Source organism: Hyla sarda, chromosome 8, assembly GCF_029499605.1.
Source record: "Hyla sarda isolate aHylSar1 chromosome 8, aHylSar1.hap1, whole genome shotgun sequence".
Taxonomy (NCBI): Eukaryota; Metazoa; Chordata; class Amphibia; order Anura; family Hylidae; genus Hyla; species Hyla sarda.
Window position 1 is genome coordinate 20,176,035 of NC_079196.1, and position 24,028 is coordinate 20,200,062.

Genomic DNA, 24,028 nt, shown 5'->3' on the forward strand with positions numbered 1-24,028 from the left:
GTAACTGCGGCTTCATATATGATCTCCATACAATTAGTTATACCACAAATACAAAAGGAGTCATTTAGGTAGAATATAAAATATATATAATTTTATTGATTGTATTAAAAACATATAGTTCATAAGACATAAAAGAGGGGGAGGATTACAACTACTGGGGGAGACTAGACTAGACTACTCTGTGTATTTATACCATCATGCACTGTTAGGACGCCACCCCCAGGACGAAGGTATCGCCGAAACGATTGTTGGGGTGGCGTCACTCCTGCTTGGTTCAGCTGCTGCATTGTTTTTCTATAGTTCCTTGGTATGTATGCTGGTTTTTAGACGTGATCATGCACTCCATGGAAGCTGTAATAGCCCCTATTATGCACTTCATCTTTGTGTTAATGTATTATGCGCAAGCAGGTAATGTCGCCCCTTTAGTCTAGTCTCCCCCAGTAGTTGTAATCCTCCCCCTCTTTTATGTCTCATGAACTATGGGGGAGATTTATCAAAACCTGTGCAGAGGAAGAGTGGTGCAGTTGCCCATAGCAACCAATCAGATTGCTTCTTTCATTTTCCACAGGCCTCTAAAGAGGCCTGTGGAAAATGAAAGAAGCAATCTGATTGGTTGCTATGGGCAACTGCCCCACTCTTCCTCTGCACAGGTTTTGATAAATCTCCCCCTATATCTTTTTAATACAATCAATAAAATTATATATATTTTATATTCTACCTATCTAGAAAACGGTAGAGCAGCACCTCAAATAAAGGTGTAGAAATAGTAAGGGGTGCGCGTCGGCCTCTGGGACCCTGGGTCCTGGGTTCAAATTCACAGCATAGAACAAAATGGATGACCGCAGCACTCCATAAGGTGAAAAAAAGAAAGTGTCTTTATTCCATGAACAAAACTTGGTGCGACGTTTCGGTGTCCTCACAACATCATTCTCAAGCAAACAATAGTGATCATTACAGGGTATATATAGGGTGGAGCATGTCAGAATCAATTACAAACAATTAAAAGTGCATACAAATATTACAGTGCATATATTATACATGATAGGGGATGTAATACAGATCATCCGAGTGTTGGTCATGGTTAAAATCAAATCCACGTATGGATCACATAGAGAATGGTGATATTACATATATAAAATTAATACAGCAATATCATTTAATAACAAGGGGGTGGGTCTGTGGTATAACTCACCGGGGGGGGGGGGGACGATCTCCATGCATGCAGTACAATGGCGCCGAACGCCAAGAGTATTTTGTGCATTACAGTGCTGTTGGACCAATCACAAGTGTCGGAGGCACATCATGTGATCTCTGACATCACCCTTACTGACGTCGGCCGGCTCCGTCGCTTGGCGCATGCGCACAAGCATTCAGAGCCGTTCCGGCGGCCATCTTACTTGCGGGCAATAGTAATTCTTATGCTGTATTCCCGGTTGTCGTGGTGACGGACGCCGCTCCTCCCATTGTACTGCATGCATGGAGATCGTTCCCCCCCCCCGGTGAGTTATACCACAGACCCACCCCCTTGTTATTAAATGATATTGCTGTATTAATCTTATATATGTAATATCACCATTCTCTATGTGATCCATACGTGGATTTGATTTTAACCATGACCAACACTCGGATGATCTGTATTACATCCCCTATCATGTATAATATATGCACTGTAATATTTGTATGCACTTTTAATTGTTTGTAATTGATTCTGACATGCTCCACCCTATATATACCCTGTAATGATCACTATTGTTTGCTTGAGAATGATGTTGTGAGGACCCCGAAACGTCGCACCAAGTTTTGTTCATGGAATAAAGAAACTTTCTTTTTTTCACCTTATGGAGTGCTGCGGTCATCCATTTTGTTCTATCACATATCTATCGATCCATCTCATCTCATATCTCTCTATCTCATATCTATTTCATATCTATCTATCTATATATCACTTATCTATCTATCTCATATCTATCTATCTCATATCTATCTATCTATCTCATATCTATCTTAGTGCTGGGCGGTATGACCAAAAATGTGTATCACGGTATTTTTCAAAATTATGGCGGTTTCACAGTATTTAACAGTATTTTTTTCCCCACTCATTTCCCCCCTCGAGCAGCTGGGGAACTAATCATATATGACCCACGGGCGCTGCACATCCTAGATAGATATGAGATAAATAGATATGAGAGAGATAGATATGAGAGAGATAGATATGAGATAGATAGATATGACCTAAATAGATATGAGATAGATAGATAGATAGATATGAAATAGATATGAGAGAGATAGATATGAGATAGATAGATAGATAGATATGAGATAGATAGATATGAGATAGATAGATAGATATGAGATAGATAGATAGATAGATATGAGATAGATGGATATGAGATAGATGGATATGAGATAGATGGATATGAGATAGATGGATATGAGATAGATGGATATGAGATAGATGGATATGAGATAGATGGATATGAGATAGATGGATATGAGATAGATAGATATGAGATAGATAGATATGAGATAGATAGATATGAGATAGATGGATATGAGATAGATAGATATGAGATAGATAGATATGAGATAGATAGATATGAGATAGATAGATATGAGATAGATGGATATGAGATAGATGGATATGAGATAGATAGATATGAGATAGATAGATATGAGATAGATAGATATGAGATAGATAGATATGAGATAGATATGAGATAGATAGATATGAGCTAAATAGATATGAGATAGATAGATATGAGCTAAATAGATATGAGATAGATAGATATGAGATAGATAGAGATAGATAGATATGAGAAAGATAGATAGATGAGATAGATAGATAGATATGAGATCGATAGAGAGATATGAGATAGATATGAGATAGATAGATAGATATGAGATCGATAGATAGATAGATATGAGATAGAAGTATACGACTACTATTCTTTTGAACTGCGCCCCCTAGTGACCAACCAAGAATAAAGGTGTTATCCAGGAATACAAAAACAGGGCTACTTTCTTCCAAAAACAGCGCCACTCCTGTCCTCAGGTTGTGTGTAGTCTTGCAGCTCAGTTCCATTGAAGTGAATGGAGCCAAGCTGTTACACCACACAAAATCTGAGGACAGGGGTGGTGCTGTTTTTGGAAGAAAGTAGCCCTGTTTTTGTATTCCTGGATAACACCTTTATTTTTTTCAAATCCTGGATAACCCCTGGATAACCTGGATAACCCCTTAACGAAGCAGGACGTAAATGTACGTCCTGGTGAGGTGGTACTTAACGCACCAGGACGTACATTTACATCCTATACATGACCACGAGCATAGCGCGGATGTCCGCCATTAACTCCCTCAGATACCGTGATCAATACAGATCACGGCATCTGCAGCACTGCGGTCACTAAAATGGATGATCGGATCGCCCGCAGCTCTGCCGCAGCAATCTGATCATCCAGGTCGACAGACGGAGGTCCTATAACCTGCCTCCGCTTCCTTCAACAGGTCTTCTGCTCTGGTTTGAGATCGAACAGACCAGAGCAGAAGATGACCGATAACACTGATCAGTGCTGTGTCCTATGCATAGCACTGAACAGTATTAGCAATCAAATGATTGCTATAGATAGTCCCCTGTGGGGACTATTAAAGCATAAAAATAAAAGTAAAAAAAAAAAAAAGTTAAACGAAATATGTGAAAAAAAACCTCCCCCAATAAAAATGTAAGTTGTCCCATTTTCCCCATTTCACCCCCAAAAAGTGTAAAAATGTTTTTTATAAACATATTTGTCATCACCGCGCGCGTAATTATCCGAACTATTAAAATATAATGTTAATGATGCCGTAAGGTGAACGGCGTGAACATAAAAAAAAAAAGTTTAAAATTGCTGCTTTTTTTATTATAACATTTTAGTTAAAAAAAATGTATAAAAAATGTATTAAATATTTTAGATATGCAAATATGGTATCAATAAAAAGTACAGATCACGGCGCAAAAAATAAGCCCTCATACCGCCGCTTATACGGAAAAATGAAAAAGTTATAGGTCTTCAAAATAGGGGGATTTTAAACGTACTAATTTGGTTAAAAACTTTTTGTTAAAATGTTAACTTTTGGTTAAAAATTTTTTTTTAAGCGCAACAGTAATAGAAAAGTATGTTATCATGGGTATCATTTTTATCGTATTGACCCAAAGAATAAAGAACACAGGTAAATTTTACCGTAAATTGTACGGCGTGAAAACAAAACCTTCCAAATTTCGCTTTTCTTTTTAATTTTCCCACACAAATAGTATTTTTTTGGTTGCGCCATACATTTTATGGTAAAATTTGTAATGTCATTACAACGGACAACTGGTTGCGCAAAAAACAAGCCCTCATACTAGTCTGTGGATGAAAATGTAAAAGAGTTATGATTTTTTTTGAAGGCGAGGAGGAAAAAAACGAAAACGTAAAAATAAAATTTTATGGGCTGAGTCCTTAAAGGAGTATACCAGGTAAAAACTTTTTTATATATATCAACTGGCTCCAGAAAGTTAAACAGATTTGTAAATTACTTCTATTAAAAAATCTTAATCCTTTCAGTACTTATGAGCTTCTGAAGTCAAGGTTGTTCTCTGATGACACCTGTCTCGGGAAACGCCCAGTTTAGAAGAGGTTTGCTATGGGGATTTGCTTCTAAACTGGGCGTTTCCCAAGACACGTGTCATCAGAGAGCACTTAGACAGAAAAGAATAACCTTAACTTCAGAAGCTTATAAGTACTGAAAGGATTAAGATTTTTTAATAGAAGTAATTTACAAATCTGTTTAACTTTCTGGAGCCAGTTGATATATATATATATATAAAAAAGTTTTTGCCTGGAATACCCCTTTAAGGGGTTAAAAAGGGGTTAGAAAAACCATGGTGGCTTTCTTCCAGAAATTGCGAAGCCGCCATCTTTGGGCTGAGTGTGTGTTCTGAAGCAGGGCTCTACTGAAGTCAATGGGGCTGAGCTGCAATACCACACATAACCTGTTTGGACAAGGGTGGCGCTGTTTCTGGAAGAAAGTCACCCCAATGGTTTTCTAATCCCGAACAAACTCTACAAGAAACGCTGACCCCTTCAGAATGGAGACCCCCCCCCCCTATTTTACCTTTACGGAAATGTCTTTCGTATTGTCCAGCACCACGTAGCTCACACACTGCTTGTCCTCACACATGGAGTGGAAGCTCAGCGTCAATAATGGCAGCTCTTGATCTTCACCCTGTAGAAAAACAGATTGTGAAAAAGCTTCTCAGTTGCCTTCAACTATATCAGTATTTTCCAACCAGGGTGCCTCCAGCTGTTGCAAAACTACAACTCCCAGCATGCCCGGACAGCATTTACAAATCTGTATAACTTTCTAGCACCAGTTGATTTGAAGACAATTTTTTTTCCCCACCAGAGGACCCCTTTAAGGGGAACCCACACTAAAAAAATTAAAATCGGAAATTCAGTCGCAGCAGAGTCCCGTGATTTTTCATGGGACTCTGTTGCACTGTGCACACAGCGGAAATTCTATGATGGAAAAATATACCACGGAAATTCTAAATTCCGGCCTTCGCAGAAAGATTTAGCTTGGAAATGCATTGCTGTCTTTGGAGATGGCGTGTTTCCGAGCGGACATTCTGCAAAAAATACGCTGTGTGAACATAGCCTCATATAAAGAGCCATCAGACACCGCACTCACATTCCAGTTCCACCGTGTGGTCGCCGTCTGGATGTCGCGCAGGCTCCGCAGCTCTCTCTTGACCATCACCCGTCCGCGCTGCAGATCGATCTCTAGGAGATGTTGTCGGGTCACGCGCAGGAAGACCCACGGCCAGTCAGGGTTACGCGGCTGTCCGTACACCACGGGGCACACGGTCACCGGGGAACAGAGGGCATCTGGTGGAGAGTAGTATCACAAAAGGATGGAGCCTTAAAGGGGTACTCCGGTGGAGCACATTTTTTTTGTTTATTTATTTTTTAAATGAACTGGTGCCAGAAAGTTAAACAGATTTGTAAATGACTTTTATTAAAAAATCTTTACCCTTCCAGTACTTTTTAGCAGCTGTATGCTATAGAGTAAATTCTTTTCTTTTTGAATTTCTTTTTTATTTTGTCCACAGTGCTCTCTGCTAACACCTGATGCCCGTATCCAGAACTGTCCAGAGCAGGAGAAAATCCCCATAGCAAACCTATGCTGCTCTGGACAGTTCCTGACACGGACAGAGGTGTCAGCAGAGAGCACTGTGGACAAGACAAAAGAAATTCACAAAGAAAAGAATTTCCTCTGTAGCATACAGCTGCTAAAAAGTACTGGAAGGGTAAAGATTTTTTTTAATAAAAGTCATTTACAAATCTGTTTAACTTTCTGGCACCAGTAGATTTAAAAAATAAATAAAGTTTTACACCGGAGTACCCCTTTAACACTTATGGTTTATCTAATTCTTGCAGTGTTTCCAAAGCAGGGTGCCTCCAGCTGTTACAAAACTACAACTCCCAGCTGGGAGTTGTAGTTTTTTAACAGCTGAAGGCACCCTGGTTGGGAAACACTGGGCTAAGGTGACAGCTGCCAGCTGGTGCTCATCGGATCCCTACTGCATAATCGCGGGTGTCCGATGACTTAAAATGGAGGCTTGAGGTTTCATCTTTACCTCCGTGCTGCATATACATGGGCCGTTGATGCCCTGAGAGCCGTGTGCTGACCCTTAGGTCTCACCTTCTACAACGTCCTCCTCCTCCTCCTTCCTGCTCCTCTCCTGCCGCTGCCACAGTCCGTCCTCCAGAACGTCCTCGATCCTCTCTATTAACACGTCAGCCATGGACTCCTCCTCTGGGCTGGGCGGCCTGACCGAGCCGGGGCTTGAGATCTCAGGGGCATGGGGTTGGGCGTCTGCTCCGATGGGCATTTGCAGGATTGTGGGAGAGGACAAGGCCTTAGAAAAGGGTGGGGACTGTCTGGCGGGTTCAGGACTGATCCTTGCGGGGTGGTCTTTACTGAGCTCATCCTCCAGGTGCGGACGGTACTGCAGCCAGTCAACGCCAAACTGGTCCCGAAAGCTGTCCGTGCGCTCAATGTCCTTCTGGTGCTGCAGGACTGTTGCTGAAATGCGCACAGAACATTAACCCATTGAATAGGTACCGTCATTTGAACAAACTTTAAATAGATTAATAGTACAAGCAAATAAAACTTTGTAATATATCCTATTAGATAAAAGAAAAAGCTTCTTTCTCCTGTAAAAAAAAAAAAAAAAAAAAAAAGCTTCTTTCCTCTCCTGTGAGACTGTATCCTACTCTGGAAATCCTCTCTGCTTTGTCCTGTGTCTGCAAGACAAGCAATACGAGTCTATAGAGTGGGAAGGAGTGAGCTCCGCCCACCTGCTCTCGGAGAACTTCAAATTATAGATGAAGCCTGCAAAGCAGAAATCTGCTAAAAAACACAAAATACAAGTTATATAATGGGAAGAAATAGTCCTGCTCCTCATGTACACACACAGGGCGGCTTATCTTAAAAAGTCTATGGGAGGGGGCGTGGCCACCGCCACGCCCCTTCCCATAGACTTGCATTGAGGGGGCGGGGCATGACATCATGAGGGCTATGACGTCACGAGCTCCCGGCGCCGACTCCAGCGTTCGAAACAGTTTGTTCCAAACACTGAGCAGCGGAGTAGCCCTTTTAAGGCTTTAAGTCTTTTTATAAGCAATCATTTGATTGCTTATATAGATCAATGCAATGCACTGCATTGATCTATTAGTCTGCTTTAGACAAGGAGAGTGCTGTTCCATCAGTAAAAGCTGTCAAGGCAGGCACTGAGCCTTCGGGCTGCCGTGACAATCGGTCGGTACCCTGTGATTACATTGGAGGGTGCCGATTGGGCCATTAGACCACCGGGAATGTGGCACAGTACTGTTTAAATGCTGTGATTGCTAACGAAAGCAGCATCTATACAGTTACATGACCTACATCAGCGTCATCTCTGATGTTAGTCTTTATCAGCTGCAGATATATTGATCGATAGACTGTACATGTAGATTGTACTGACCGACTGGTTGGCTCCTCTGTTCACACTCGCTGTCACTGCGCTCAGAGATGCTCGCTCTCCGGACCTTTACCTGTCAAAGTCAAGCACGGAAAAAGTTAATAGAATCACTACAGAAATAATTACAGGGTTAAAAGGATAGAGAATATGATTTCTGATCACGGGGGTCCCGCTGCTGGGACCACGGCGATCTCCATGCAGCACCCAACATTCTAAACAGTACATTTAGGATGCTGGGTTTCAGTAGCCGGAGACGTGATGTCGCGCCACGCCCACTTGTGACGTCATGCCACGACCCATCCATTCATGGCTATGGGAGGGGGCGTGTCGGCTCCCTTAACATAACAAATTACTCAAAAATCCCAGAAAAGAGGCCATACTCACTGGTTTACTGGAACAAAGGCAGATTAGGCACTTATTTCCACTATGATTGTGGGAATAGGTGTCTAACCTGTCCTTGTACCAGTAAACCAGTGAGTATGGCCTCTTTTCTGTTAACCCAATAAAGACCAGAAAATTTTTTGGTCATTTTTTTTCCTTCCTGCCTTTTAAAGGGACCCCTTGCTTAGTGCTGGGTGGTATGATCAAAAATGTATATCACGGTATTTATTTTTTTAAATGATGGCGGTTTCACTGTATTTAACGGTATTTTTTTATTTTTTAACTCATTCCCTCCCCCCAAGAATGAGTTATCAGCCACAGGCGCTGGGGAACTAATCATATATGACCCGCAGGCGCTGCCCCCCCCCCCCCCACACCGAATGAATTATCAGTCGCAGCGCTGCTCTGCTTCTCCTCCTGTGAGCCGCAGCGCTGCACATCCTCCCCACGTCGGGAAACGAATGATATGTGAGCTGCGGGCGCAGGGCTTCTGATCTGATCGTCCCCTCCCATAAACTTGTATTGAGGGGGCGTGGCAGTGACATCATGAGGGGCGTGGCAGACCCCCACAGCGCAAAATCAGTGTTCAGAATATTTACTTCCGAACACTGACCAGTGGAGTACCCCTTTAAAGGGGTACTCCACTGGAAAACATTTTTTTTTAAATCAACTGGTGCCAGAAAGTTAAACAGATTTGTAAATGACCTCTATTAAAAAAATCTTAATCCTTCCAGTACTTAAATTCCTGTGCATCATGCAGCAGCTGATATTTTCTTTTTGAATTACTTTTCAGTCTGACCACAGTGCTCTCTGCAGACACCTCTGTCCATATCAGGAACTGTCCAGGGCAGGAGAGGTTTGCTATGGGGATTTTCTTCTACTCTGGACAGTTCCTAAAATGGACAGAGGTGTCAGCAGAGAGCACTGTGGTCAGAGAGAGAGGAAATTAAAATAGAAAATAACTTCCTGTGGAGCATACAACAGCTGATAAGTACTGGAAGGATTAAGATTTTTAAATAGAAGTAATTTACAAATCTGTTTAACTTTCTGGCACCAGTTGATTTAGAAAAAAAAATGTTTTCCAGGAGTACCCCTTCAATCGTAGGTCTATGAGCTGATCTGGTGCAGGATGTTTGCAGGGTACACAGGACCCCCAACTACCTCAGAGACACTTTAGCCAGACGCCTTACCCCCACTATAACACGCTCAGGCTGAGAAGCTAAGGTCACAGCCCATAGATCAAAGAGCAAAAGCAGTGAACTGTGACACAAGTCAAGGCAGATGGGATAGATATGTAAATGAATAAAACTAAAGGTTTTCTTTCAGGGGATAGGACAGGTGCCAGTGTTCCATGCAGACCTGCCCAACAACTACTGTAAACTTACTTTAAAGCGTTATGGTCATTAAAAACTACTTTTGATATGTAGCTCTGACACGTCATAAAATGCTGAGGGTCTTAGTCTAGAGACCCTCTGGGATCGGGAGATATAAGTCGGAGAAGTGGGCGGCATTGCTCTCCACTCCCCAACCGGCCAGAAGGTCCAACCTTTTCATTATAGAAGTCTGTGCAGAGTTGGATCTCCCAGCCGGGGAGTGGAGAGCAATGCCGCCTGCTTCCCCAGATCCCAGAGGGTCTCAGGAGCAATACCTGTCGTTATCAGAAACTTTTGACATATCTGAGCAATATGTCAAAAGTCATTTTTAAAAAGGGTACTGTGGAGGAAAAAATATTTACTTTTAAACCAAATGGTGCCAGAAAGTTATACAGATTTGTAAATTACTTCTATTTAATATTCTTAATCCTTCCAGTGCTTATCAGATATGCTGTATGCTCCAGAGGAAGTTGTGTAGTTCTTTCCAGTCTGACCACAGTGCTCTCTGCTGACACCTCTGTGCATGTCAGGAACTGTCCAGAACAGGAACAAATCCCCATAGCAAACCTCTCCTGCTCTGGACTGGATTCCTGACACGGACAGAGATGGCAGCAGAGAGCACTGTAATCAGACTGGAAAAAAACGACACAACCTCTTGTATTCTGGAGCATACAGCAGCTGATAAGTACTGGAAGTATTAAGATTTTTATATGAAAGTAATTTACAATTCGGTTTAAAGAATACGTGTCACATAATAAAACTTTTAATATAGCGTTTCCATGTGTAATTAGCAGACTCTTTCCCATTCACTTGCTTTTAAAATTATCAACATAAATAGGTTTAAAATGTAATAGAAATAATGGTCACTAGGTGGCTCTGTTCTGTTCTTTGCCACAATTAATACAGTGAGTTTGGTCTCCTCCCAGCCTGGCAGGAGACCAAACTCAGGAATAGTGATGAGCGGCAGTGGCCATATTCCAATTGCCGATTTCACGAATATATTGACTATTATTTGTCGAGAAATTTGCATATTTGCTATGTTCGTTTACTTTTGTTTTTCCATGCAAAAATTTACATGAAAAAATTTGCATAAAATTTACATGTGAAAAAGGATAACGAATATTCGTCATTACGAATATATAGCACTTTATTCTAAAATATTCACGAAATCGCGAAGTGCAGATATTCGCCAGAAAAATTTGCATTACAAATATTCGTGCTCAACACTAGTGTCCAGTCTAGAAGTGCAGATATTCAAGATATTCGCATAAATATTCGAATAAATATTTGCATTAAAAAAATAAATAAAAAAACACAAATATTCGTCATTACGAATATATATTACTATATGCTAAATATTCGCGGTAACAATTTGTACAATGGCCTCAACATACAATAGTTTCAACATACAATGGTCTTTTCTGGACCATTGTAACTTGAAACCAGACTCTACATACAATGCTACAGACAGTCCAGATCTGTGAAACGTGTCACAACGGCAGGAACTGACCAATCAGAATGGGCATTTTACTGGTAAAACCCCTGTATTCCTAAAGTGCATGCACTGACCGGCTGTCTGGTAGCGCCCCCTACAGTACAGGGAGGAACTACAAATCCTGTACTACTCCTTACCTGTGCCAGGGTTAGCTGCTCCTTTGAACACCAAGTAAGGGCGGCTCCATTTGGGCGGCTCCTGTCCTCTTCATAAACCATTGTTTCCCAACCAGGGTGCCTCCAGCTGTTGCAAAACTACAACTCCCATAGTTTTGCAACAGCTGAAGGCACCCTGGTTGGGAAACACTGACCTAGACAGTGATTTACAGCTCCCAGCAGCTATTTCTTACTTTTATATGTAAGGATTTGCTTTATCTATATTACTTATCTACTTATTTTTCTTTAACCCTCACCTTTTCATTTTTGACGACATTTTGGTGGCTTCAGAACCAATTACCAGGTTTCCATAGAGTTATGGTCTCAACATACAATGGTTTCAACATACAATGGTCGTCCTGGAACCAATTAATATTGTAACTTGAGGGACCACTGTATTTCAAATATTCGCGCTTAAAGGGGTACTCCGGTGAAAACCTTTTTTCTTTTAAATCAACTGGTGGCAGAAAGTTAAACATATTTGTAAATTACTTCTATTAAAAAAATCTTAATCCTTCCTGTACTTATAAGCTGATGAATACTACAGAGGAAATTCTTTTCTTTTTGGAATGCTCTCTGATGACCTCACGAGCACAGTTCTCTCTGCTGACGTTATTATAATAATAATAATAACGCTTTATTTATTGTTGTCCTTAGTGGGATTTGAACCCAAGTCCCCAGCACTGCAAGGCAGGAGTGCTAACCACTGAGCCACCATGCTGCCCTTAGCATACATCTGCTATGCACGGTTGCTAAAATGGACAGAGATGTCAGCAGAGAGCACTGTGGTTGTGATGTCATCAGTGTTACAAAAAGAAAGGAAATTCCTCTGTAGCATTCAGCAGCTAATAAGTACTGGAAGGATTAAGATTTTTTAATAGAAGTAATTTACAAATATGTTTAACTTTCTGCCACCAATTGATTTAAAAGAAAAAAGGTTTTCACCGGAGTACCCCTTTAACACGACTTAGGAAGTGCTTCTCTGCACTGAGCTTCACTGAAAGCTGCACAGAGCCTGAGGTCTTCTATTCATCACAGCTCTGCAACCATGTGAGGGAGGAAGTGGTCCCCCCAGCAGGCTTCAGTGATGTCATGCCTGCTGGGGCCACCCACTTTCTCCTACTGGGAGATTGCACTATGTGAGCAAGAAGGAAGGTAAGATACACAGCTTTTTGAAGCTCTGAAATGTTTTATTTTTTAAGGGTGGGAGGGGTGTTAGGAGTAGTTAGGGAACATAGCCTGAGTTAGTTTAGAAAAGTTTATTTGGTGACAGGTACTCTAACTTTCTGTCACCAGCTGATTTGAAAACATTTGTTTTCTTCCTGTTTTCCACCGGAATACCCCTTTAACTATATATTCCTGAACATTTCCATTACCGCATCATATAATTGTGTATGGTACCGCTAGAAATGAACTGATATGACGCTGTATACGTACCTTCGACTTCTTGCGTGGGATGCGCTGGGTGATCACCTTGTCGGGAGCGGAGCAGCTGTCGGTCAGATCCCCGGTGCAGGAACTCTCCGTTGCCGAATAACAGGGCTGAGGAACGACGACCCTCTCTTTGAACACGGGTGCACTCTGTTTGGGTGGGAAAAGATTGTCATATAATGGACTTCACCTAGTTAAATCCTACACGTACGTATAGTAAATCTGAACTGCCGATCCACTGGATAAAGCTAACTTGGCCCTATTGCAATGATATCCTGCCGGGCTTGGGCTTATACAAACAATGAAGATGAATGAGCAGGGCTACAGTGTAAAGTATGGAGGACAGACAAGATAAGAGTGAATATTTATTTAACCAGCCTAGATTTAATCCACAGAGCTCACCTTGGTCTCCGGTCGAGGCAGCGGCTTCCCGTCCAGTAAAATCTGAAAATGTGAAACAGAAGGTGATGAGCGCAAAATTTTCATTACGTCCTGCAGGATGCCGGACGTCTCCTGAGCCCCACTCACCTTGTCCGAGGCTTTAGGGGACAAGCGCTGGGCTGTGAGCAGTCGATAGTTCATGTGGAAATACATGGGGTTCCCTTCCAGAAAGAGCTGCAGATACAGAAAATATTCGGAATACAGAAGGTCTCTTTAAAGGGGTACTCCGGTGGACAACTTTTATTTATTTATTTTTTTTAAATCAACTTGTGCCAGAAAGTTAAACAGATTTGGAAATTACGTAATCCAAAAAGAGGCACCCGCCACTGCCCGGCTCAAGCACCAAAACAATGCACGCCGACACCTTCCTTCAGATCCCGTGATAGATATTCAGCATATAGGTGGTGCTCACCGTAATACAACAGACTGTTCACTTCAATAAACTTCCAAGACGAGAAAGAAATTCACAGGGCACTCACCAATGCTGCAAATGTGTCCTTTATTTCACGGGTCCATACATCAGTGCGGAGACGCTCATACAGGTGTGCTTCTACAAACTACGCTCCGTTTCTCGCAATACTTTGCGCTTCAACAGGTTTGTACGTCACTGGTCTTAAAGGGGTACTCCCCCCCCCTAGACATCTTATCCCCTATCCAAAGGATTGGGGATAAGATGTCAGATCACCGCGGTCCCGCTGCTGGGGACCCCGGGGATCCCCGCTGCGGCACCGCGCTATCATTACAGCACAGAGTGAGTTCGCTCTGTCCGTAATGACGGGCGATACAGGGGACGGAGCAGTGTGGCATCATGGCTCCACCCCTCGTGACATCACGGCCCCTTAATGCAAGTCTATGGCAGGGGGCGTGACGACCGCCACGCCCCCTCCCATAGACTTGTATTGAAAGGGGCGGGCCGTGACATCACAAGGGGCGGAGCCGTGACGTAACAGTGCTACGGCCCATCATTACGTGCAGAGTGAACTCGCTCTGTGCTGTAATGATAGCGCGGTGCCGCAGCGGAGATCCCAGGGGTCCCCAGCAGCGGGACCACGGCGATCTGACATCTTGTCCCCTATCCTTTGGATAGGGGATAAGATGTCTAGGGGCGGAGTACCCCTTTAAATAGTACCTGCCTCCGCTGTCATGGAAACTCCACAACAACAATCAAACAGGTGAGTGATTTAAAACCGTTCTAAAAACAATATAGAACTGTGGGAGTTACAAAAGTGCATTTAATTCTGTCTTATCATTAAGACCTAAACAGCCCATTGCATCTAGGCGCAAAATCCACCTAGTCTCTTTCCTTAGCAGAATTTCATCCTTGTTCCATCCGTTGCGGGCACACTCCACCCTTTCGATGCCGGTAAAGGTTCAGTTTCATCCTTATGTGCTTCCATTATGTGTTCAATGAAACGCAGGGCTCCTATTCCGGTTTTTAAGGATCGAGTGCGCTCACGTATACGATGGAACAAAGGTCTCTTGGTTTTACCAATGTAAAGCCGCTTACATTTACGAGTAAGAGCATATCCAATATGAGATGACCGACATGTGGTAATAAGTTGTTTAATCTGGATATCGTAACCATTTAGAGTTAGCTTTAGCATTGAATTGGCAGAAAGAACAGGAACCACCCAGGTAATTACCCCTTGGTCTCTGTTCAGACAGCCAGTTTTTATTTTTATTTCTCCTATTTAGTTCTTTTTCGTTTTTTTAGGATGTCTCTGATTGTTTTGATCTTTTTATATGTTATTAATGGTCTTTCTGTTGTCAAATTACCGTATTTTTCGCCCTATAGGACGCACCGGCGTATAAGACGCACCCAATTTATAGGTGCAAAATCTAAAAAAATAAAGATTTTGAACCCAATAGTGGTCTTCAACCTGAGGACCTCCAGATGTTGCAAAACTACAACTCCCAGCATGCCCGGACAGCCGTTGGCTGTCCGGGCATGCTGGGAGTTGTAGTTTTGCAACATCTGGAGGTCCGCAGATTGAAGACTACTGCATAGGAGGTAATACTCACGTGTCCCCGCCGCTCCGGACCCGTCACCGCTGCCCTGGATGTCGCTCCATCGCTGTCGCCGTGTCCCCGTCGCTCCGGAACGTCTCTGCTGCCGGCCGGGTATCCTTGCTCTCCGTCGCCGCCATCACGTCGTTACGCACGCCGACGCACGTACGCGACATGATGACAAGGAAGGAGAGCGCCGGCCATACAGGGGATCCCTGAACGGAGAAGACACCGAGGAGGCAGGTAAGGTCCCTCCCGATGTCCTGTAAGCACTAACCCGGCTATTCAGTCGGGCTGTTCGGGACCGCCGTGGTGAAATCGCGGCAGTCCCGAACAGCCCGACTGAACAGCGGGGTTAGTGTCACTTTCCCTTCAGACGCGGCGGTCAGCTTTGATCGCCGCGTCTGAAGGGTTAATACAGGGCATCACTGCGATCGGTGATGTCCTGTATTAGCCGCGGGTCCCGGCCGTTGATGGCCGCAGGGACCGTCGCGATAGGGGTGTATTCGCCGTATAAGACGCACCGACTTTTTCCCCCCCAGTTTTGGGGATGAAAAAGTGCGTCTTATACGGCGAAAAATACGGTAGCTAGATCCTCATCATTCTGCAATAAATTCCAATTGTTGTAAATAGCATTTTTTATTGTGTCATTTAGGGGTGAATTTTCAAAGGCAAAAACGACTCTTATATGCTCTTTCCTCTCATTTGCTTTTTCTGACTTTTTTCTTTTTAATAATTCTTCCCTTGAGATTTTAGTTGCTTTTTCTCTGGCTTTCTTTATTAATTCTTTGGGGTATCCCCTGTCTGTGAAACGTTTTTCTAATTCATTAGCTTGGATGTTATATTGTTCCCGATTACTATTTACTCTTCTTAAAGGGGTATTCTAGGCATAAACTTTTTTTTATATATCAACTGGCTCCGGAAAGTTAAACAGATTTGTAAATAACTTATATTAAAAAATCTTAATCCTTCCAATAGTTATTAGCTTCTGAAGTTGAGTTGCTGTTTTCTGTCTAACTGCTTTCTGATGACTCACGTCCCGGGAGCTGTGCAGTTCCTATGGGGATATTCTCCCATCATGCAAGGGATATTCTCCCATCATGCACAGCTCCCCGGACGTGACATCATCATTGAGCAGTTAGACAGAAAACTTCAGAAGCTGATAACTATTGGAAGGATTAAGATTTTTTAATAGAAGTAATTTACAAATCTGTTTAACTTTCCGGAGCCAGTTGATATATATATAAAAAAAAGTTTTTGCCTGGAATACCCCTTTAAAAGAAATCAAAGCATTGATTTATCCGGTGCCCACTGACAAATCTCTCAGTGGCAGAGAGGAGGGCACTGGATAAATTAAAAGAAAGGGAAGACATTGTTATCACTAAAAGGGGGAGCAATTGTGCTCTGGCCAAAGAAGGACCATGATAATGAAGCCTTGAACCAATTGGGTAACATAATGGTTTATGAAAAATTACAAGCAGACCCCACGAATAAAATATTAGAGAAGTGAAGATAATTTTTGTGTAAATATGTTGCTAAAGGAATAATATCTGATAAAACCGCGGAACGTCTACTCCCTAGAAAACCTAGGAAACCCTCCTGGTATATACTGCCTAAGATCCACAAATCGGAGAGCCAGCCCCCGGGACGACCTATCGTCTCGGGGATTGGCTCTCCGACACAATTTTTGTCCAGTTATATTGATTGGCTTATATCCCCATTATTGGGCAGTATACCATCCTTTCTAAAAGATACTGGGGACTTAATCAAAATTCTCAGCGAATTTCAGTGGCAATCTACCTATAGTCTCGCAGTCATAGACGTTGAGAGCCTCTATACCCGCATCCCAAATGATGCGGGTATAGAGGCTGTCCGTCTATTCCTGTCCTACACCAACAAATCAAATGAATTTATAAATTTTGTTTCTGACGCAATTCTGTTTATTTTGACAAACAATGCTTTTCAGTATGGCGAGGAATGGTACAGGCAGATACTTGGAACAGCAATGGGGTCTCCGACCTCATGTGTCTATGCCAACATATTCCTCGCCATACTGGAAAGGAAATTCATTTTTTTTTTTTACTAAAAACCCCTTTGTTAACAAGATTAAAATGTATTTACGGTTTGTTGATGACTTGTTCATCGTATGGGACGGGACGCAAAATGAGTTTAACGATTTTGTATGTTTCTTAAATGAATCAAATGATATGAATATGCGTTTTACGTCCCAATATGGGAACAGACATCTTGAATTCCTAGATGTACAGATAGACATCATAGATGACATTATCGTTACATTTGGCTTTAGGAAGACAATCGCTAAAAATGCACTGTTACACTTTGATTCCTCCCACCCAGCCTATGTGACACGTAGTATACCTTACAGAAAGTTTCTAAGATTAAGAAGAGTAAATAGCAATCGGGAACAATATTACATCCAAGCTAATGAATTAGAAAAACGTTTCACAGACAGGGGATACCCCAAAGAATTAATAAAGAAAGCCAGAGAAAAAGCAACTAAAATCTCAAGGGAAGAATTATTAAAAAGAAAAAAGTCAGAAAAAGAAAATGAGAGGAAAGAGCATATAAGAGTCGTTTTTGCCTTTGAAAATTCACCCCTAAATGACAAAATAAAAAATGCTATTTACAACAATTGGAATTTATTGCAGAATGATGAGGATCTAGCTACCGTATTTTTCACCGTGTAAGACGCACTTTTTCTTCCCCAAAACTGGGGGGAAAAGTCGGTTCGTCTTATACGGCGAATACGCCCCTATCGCGGCCATCCCTGCGGCCATCAACTGCCAGGACCCGCGGCTAATACAGGACCTCACCGATCGCGGTGATGCCCTGTATTAACCCTTCAGACGCGGCGATCAAAGCTGACCGCCGCGTCTGAAGGGAAAGTGACACTAACCCGGCTGTTCAGTCGGGCTGTTCGGGACCGCCGCGATTTCACCGCGGCGGTCCCGAACAGCCCGACTGAATAGCCGGGTTAGTGCTTACAGGACACCGGGAGGGACCTTACCTGCCTCCTCGGTGTCTTCTCTGTTCAGGGATCCCCTGTATGGCCGGCGCTCTCCTTCCTCGTCATCACGTCTTTGCGTACGTGCGTCGGCGTGCGTAACGACGTGATGGCGGCGACGGAGAGCGAGGATACCCGGCCGGCAGCAGAGACGTTCCGGAGCGACAGGGGCACGGCGACAGCGATGGAGCGACATCCAGGGCAGCGGTGACGGGTCCGGAGCAGCGGGGACACGCGAGTATTACCTCCTATGCAGTGGTCTTCAATCTGCGGACCTCCAGATGTTGCAAAACTACAACTCCCAGCATGCCCGGACAGCCAACAGCTGTCCGGGCATGCTGGGAGTTGTAGTTTTGCAACATCTGGAGGTCCACAGGTTGAAGACCACTATTGGGTTCAAAATCTTTATTTTTCTAGATTTTGCACCTATAAATTGGGTGCGTCCTATAGGGCGAAAAATACGGTAATTTGACGACAGAAAGACCATTAATAACATATAAAAAGATCAAAACAATTGGAGACATCCTAAAAAAACGAAAAAAATAACTAAATAGGAGAAATAAAAATAAAAACTGGCTGTCTGAACAGAGACCAAGGGGTAATTACCTGGGTGGTTCCTGTTCTTTCTGCCAATTCAATTCTAAAGCTAAAGCTAACTCTAAATGGTTACGATATCCAGATTAAACAACTTATTACCACATGTCGGTCATCTCATATTGGATATGCTCTTACTCGTAAATGTAAGCGGCTTTACATTGGTACAACCAAGAGACCTTTGTTCCATCGTATACGTGAGCGCACTCGATCCTTAAAAACCGGAATAGGAGCCCTGCGTTTCATTGAACACATAATGGAAGCACATAAGGATGAAACTGAACCTTTACCGGCATCGAAAGGGTGGAGTGTGCCCGCAACGGATGGAACAAGGATGAAATTCTGCTAAGGAAAGAGACTAGGTGGATTTTGTGCCTAGATGCAATGGGCTGTTTAGGTCTTAATGATAAGACAGAATTAAATGCACTTTTGTAACTCCCACAGTTCTATATTGTTTTTAGAACGGTTTTAAATCACTCACCTGTTTGATTGTTGTTGTGGAGTTTCCATGACAGCGGAGGCAGGTACTATTTAAAGGGGTACTCCGCCCCTAGACATCTTATTCCCTATCCAAAGGATAGGGGATAAGATGCCAGATCGCCGCGGTTCCGCTGCTGGGGACCCCTGGGATCTCCGCTGCGGCACCCCGCCATCATTACTGCGCAGAGCGAGTTCGCTCTGCACGTAATGACGGGCAGTACAGGGGCCGGAGCATCGTTACGTCACGGCTCTGCCACTCGTGATGTCACGGCCCGCCCCTTTCAATACAAGTCTATGGGAGGGGGCGTGGCGGTCGTCACGCTCCCTGCCATAGACTTGCATTAAGGGGATGGGCCGTGATGTCACGAGGGGCGGCGCCACGACGTCACGCGGCTCCGTCCCCCGTATCGCCTGTCATTACGTGCAGAGCGAACTCGCTAGGGGATAAGATGTCTAGGGGCGGAATACCCCTTTAAGACACGGCTCTAAGACCAGTGACGTACAAACCTGTTGAAGCGCAAAGTATCGCGAGAAACGTACGGTAGTTTGTAGAAGCACACCTGTATGAGCGTCTCCGCACTGATGTATGGACCCGTGAAATAAAGGACACATTTGCAGCATTGGTGAGTGCCCTGTGAATTTCTTTCTCGTCTTGGAAGTTTATTGAAGATTTGTAAATTACTTCTATTAAAAAAAAATCTTAATCCTTCCAGTATTTATTAGCGGCTGAATACTACAGAGGAAATTCTTTTCTTTTTGGAACACAGAGCTCTCTGCTGACATCACGAGCACAGTGCTCTCTGCTGACATCTCTGTCCATTTTAGGAACTGTCCAGAGCAGCATATGTTTTCCATGGGGATTTTCTCCTACTCTGGACAGTTCTTAAAATGGACAGAGATGTCAGCAGAGAGCACTGTGCTCGTGATGTCAGCAGAGAGCTCTGTGTTCCAAAAAGAAAATAATTTCCTTTGTAGTATTCAGCAGCTAATAAGTACTGGAAAGATTATGATTTTTTAATACAAGTAATTTAAAAATCTAAAGTCAATATAATAGCTTATACCTCAAGGGCCTCACCATCCAAGGTGCATAATGATTTGAGTGGAAATAAATGTAAATATAACAGCGTCAATATAAAAAATGTAATTAAATATCAAATATGATTAATAACATTACACATAAGCTGGCACTTTATAGAATAATCCCACTGGGCCCTCGTGGGATATCAGATAAATTGTTGTGAAAAAAAGCTAAAAAATAATGGGAATATGGTCCGATAATCCGGTATATATAGATACAGTCCGTATATCCGGTAACTCTATGAAAGTCCCGTTACCTGGCGAAAATATATGCGCTTGATAGAAATAATGCAGAGTCAATCTCCAGATGGATGGTATAGACAAATGATTAAGATGGTGTTTCTCACCGCTTGTGTCCGCCTGGTAATCGCTATTGTAAGCCGATGGCCTGCGGCTGTAGTGTCCTCTACTGTATGTCCTCAAATGGTAAATCGCGGTCTAGCGCTGCATTCGCAACCCCGGTGGCAGGGGGGCGCGACGCGATGTTCCGTACCGCAGGCGGTGGCCGCTCTTCAGCTGCTTCTTGATGGTGAGATACAGACACTCCGGCAAGAGTGGCAGTGCGCACAGGAGCGGCAGTGAGCCCGGGAGCGGCATCCCGCGTGGAGACCTGGACTGCGGGAGGTAGTTGGAAGTGAGGTGCCGCCAGGCAGGGCGGGATGGAGCTGGATTAACTCCTCTGATGCCGGGACTTTCAGGGTTAGATGCGGACACATATTTCTACTGAGGAAGGGGTCGGAGGACTACAATTCCCAGTACCCCAAAACACGTTTAGGTAACTGGCACTGTTCACATTGCTATTATCAGTGTCCGCATCTAACCCTGAAAGTCCCGGCATCAGAGGAGTTAATCCAGCTCCATCCCGCCCTGCCTGGCGGCACCTTACTTCCAACTACCTCCCGCAGTCCAGGTCTCCACGCGGGACGCCGCTCCCGGGTTCACTGCCGCTCCTGTGCGCACTGCCACTCTTACCGGAGTGTCGGTATCTCACCATCAAGAAGCAGCTGAAGAGCGGCCACCGCCTGCGGTACGGAACATCGCGTTGCGCTCCCCTGCCATCGGGGTTGCGAGTGCAGCGCTAGACTGCGATTTACCATCTGAGGACATACGGTAGAGGACACTACAGCCGCAGGCCATCGGCTTACAATAGCGATTACCAGGCGGACACAAGCGGTGAGAAACACCATCTTAATCATTTGTTTATACCATCCATCTGGAGATTGACTCCGCATTATTTCTATCAAGCGCATATATTTTCGCCAGCTAACGGGACTTTCATAGTTACCGGATATACGGACTGTATCTATATATACCGGATTATCGGACCATATTCCCATTATTTTTTAGCTTTTTTTCACAACAATTTATCTGATATCCCACGAGGGCCCAGTGGGATTATTCTATAAAGTGCCAGCTTATGTGTAATGTTATTAATCATATTTGATATTGAATTAAATTTTTTATATTGACGCTGTTATATTTACATTTATTTCCACTCAAATCATTATGCACCTTGGATGGTGAGGCCCTTGAGGTATAAGATATTATTTTGACTTTATCTTTCCTTTGATGCCGGTGGGGTCCGGCTATAGCTTTAATTACCTCGGTCCTTTTCTTGTGAGCTGCACCTCTTTTGAGATTTGGTAATTTAAAAATCTGTTTAACTTTCTGGCACCAGTTGATTTAAAAAAAAAGTTTTTTTCACCTATTTAAATCAGTGTTTTCCTAACCAGAGTGCCTCAGCTGTTGCAAAACTACAACTCCCAGCATGCCCGGACAGCCGTTGGCTGTCCAGGCATGCTGGGAGTTGTAGTTTTGCAACAGCTGGAGGATCCCTGGTCGGGAAACACTGATTTACTGCAGCCACCACTAGGGGGGGGGATATCAATGCAATCTTCTTATATACATAACACATTATATATATATATATATATATATATATATATATATATATATATATATCTCTCTCTCTCTCTATCTCTATATATATATATATATATATATATATATATATATATATATATATATATATCTCTCTCTCTCTATCTCTATATATATATATATATATATATATATATATATATATATATATATATATATATATATCTCTCTATCTCTCTATCTCTATATATATATATTTAAACAAAACTCCAATGGGAAGCAAAACAGAGGCACTCCAGCAGTTTCAAGAAGAAAAGTGATTCCTTTATTCACCCATATGGTGCTACGTTTCGACCCACTCAATGGGGTCTTTATCAAGCATGACCCCATTGAGTGGGTCGAAACATAGCACCATATGGGTGAATAAAGGAGTCACTTTTCTTCTTGAAACTGCTGGAGTGCCGCAGTTTTGCTTCCCATTGGAGTTTTGTTGTTCATTATACCTGTGGTCGAGGTTGGAGCGGGCTGAGCACCCGCATTGTTATACTATAGCTTGAAGCCTATAGCTTGAAGCCTTGTGACGGTGCTCCTTCATCATTACATTATTATATATATATATATATATATATATATATATATATATATATATATAAAGTTACCCTCACACTTTGCTTTTATCATGGCGGCACATTACCTCCCTGAGTTTCTTCAGCTGGGACAATCCGGTAAGCTGCGAGTTCTCCACCAGGAGGTTATAGGACAAGTCCAGGTGCTGCAGGTTGTACAGATGTTCCAGTCCTATAGAGATAAAACACAATCCAATACCCAGTATAGGATGGGGCAGTGTACTGTGCGCACGTATACGGACTGACCGCTGGTGCTGGACAGCTGGTTGTGTCTCAGGATGAGGGTGTGGAGCTGGGCGCAGGACTGGACACTCAGCTCCGGGACGGACGTCAGGAGGTTGTAGCCCAGGTTCAGATACTGGAGCTCAGAAAGAACCTACAACAATGGAGAAGATAAGAGATGAGCAAATAGGAGCGGCCTGTAAGATTGGGATGGACCCCCTGAGAGCAAACAACACCATGTGACCCCGGAGAGTACACAACACCATGTGACTGACCCCCAAGAGCACACAACACCATGTGACTGACCCCCAAGAGCACACAACACCATGTGACCCCGGGGAGTACACAACACCATGTGACTGACCCCCGAGAGTACACAACACCATGTGACTGACCCCCTGAGAGTACACAACACCATGTGAACCCGGAGAGTACACAACACCATGTGACTGACCCCCTGAGAGTACACAACACCATGTGACTGACCCCCTGAGAGTACACAACACCATGTGAACCCGGAGAGTACACAACACCATGTGACTGACCAACTGAGAGTACACAACACCATGTGACTGACCCCCGAGAGTACACAACACCATGTGACTGACCCCCGAGAGTACACAACACCATGTGACTGACCCCCGAGAGTACACAACACCATGTGACTGACCCCCGAGAGTACACAACACCATGTGACTGACCTCCCCAGAGTACACAACACCATGTTACTGACCCCCAAGAGTACACAACACCATGTTACTGACCTCCCCAGAGTACACAACACCATGTGACTGACCCCCA

General features: G+C 43.4%; 1 protein-coding gene across 4 annotated transcripts in view; it reads right to left on the bottom strand.

Moving 5' to 3' along the window:
• The window catches only part of STK11IP (serine/threonine kinase 11 interacting protein), a 76,440-nt gene that overhangs the window by 37,307 nt on the left and 15,105 nt on the right, over positions 1 to 24,028 (bottom strand). For all 4 annotated transcript variants that reach the window (XM_056535891.1, XM_056535890.1, XM_056535888.1 and 1 more), the window contains exons 8-16: positions 23,252 to 23,381; positions 23,074 to 23,177; positions 13,403 to 13,489; positions 13,277 to 13,318; positions 12,881 to 13,024; positions 8,043 to 8,112; positions 6,719 to 7,102; positions 5,705 to 5,901; positions 5,129 to 5,239 (exon numbers count right to left, since the gene is read on the bottom strand). In XM_056535891.1, coding sequence (XP_056391866.1) covers positions 5,129 to 5,239; positions 5,705 to 5,901; positions 6,719 to 7,102; positions 8,043 to 8,112; positions 12,881 to 13,024; positions 13,277 to 13,318; positions 13,403 to 13,489; positions 23,074 to 23,177; positions 23,252 to 23,381 — 1,269 coding nt within the window. The remainder of the gene's footprint in view (positions 1 to 5,128; positions 5,240 to 5,704; positions 5,902 to 6,718; positions 7,103 to 8,042; positions 8,113 to 12,880; positions 13,025 to 13,276; positions 13,319 to 13,402; positions 13,490 to 23,073; positions 23,178 to 23,251; positions 23,382 to 24,028) is intronic.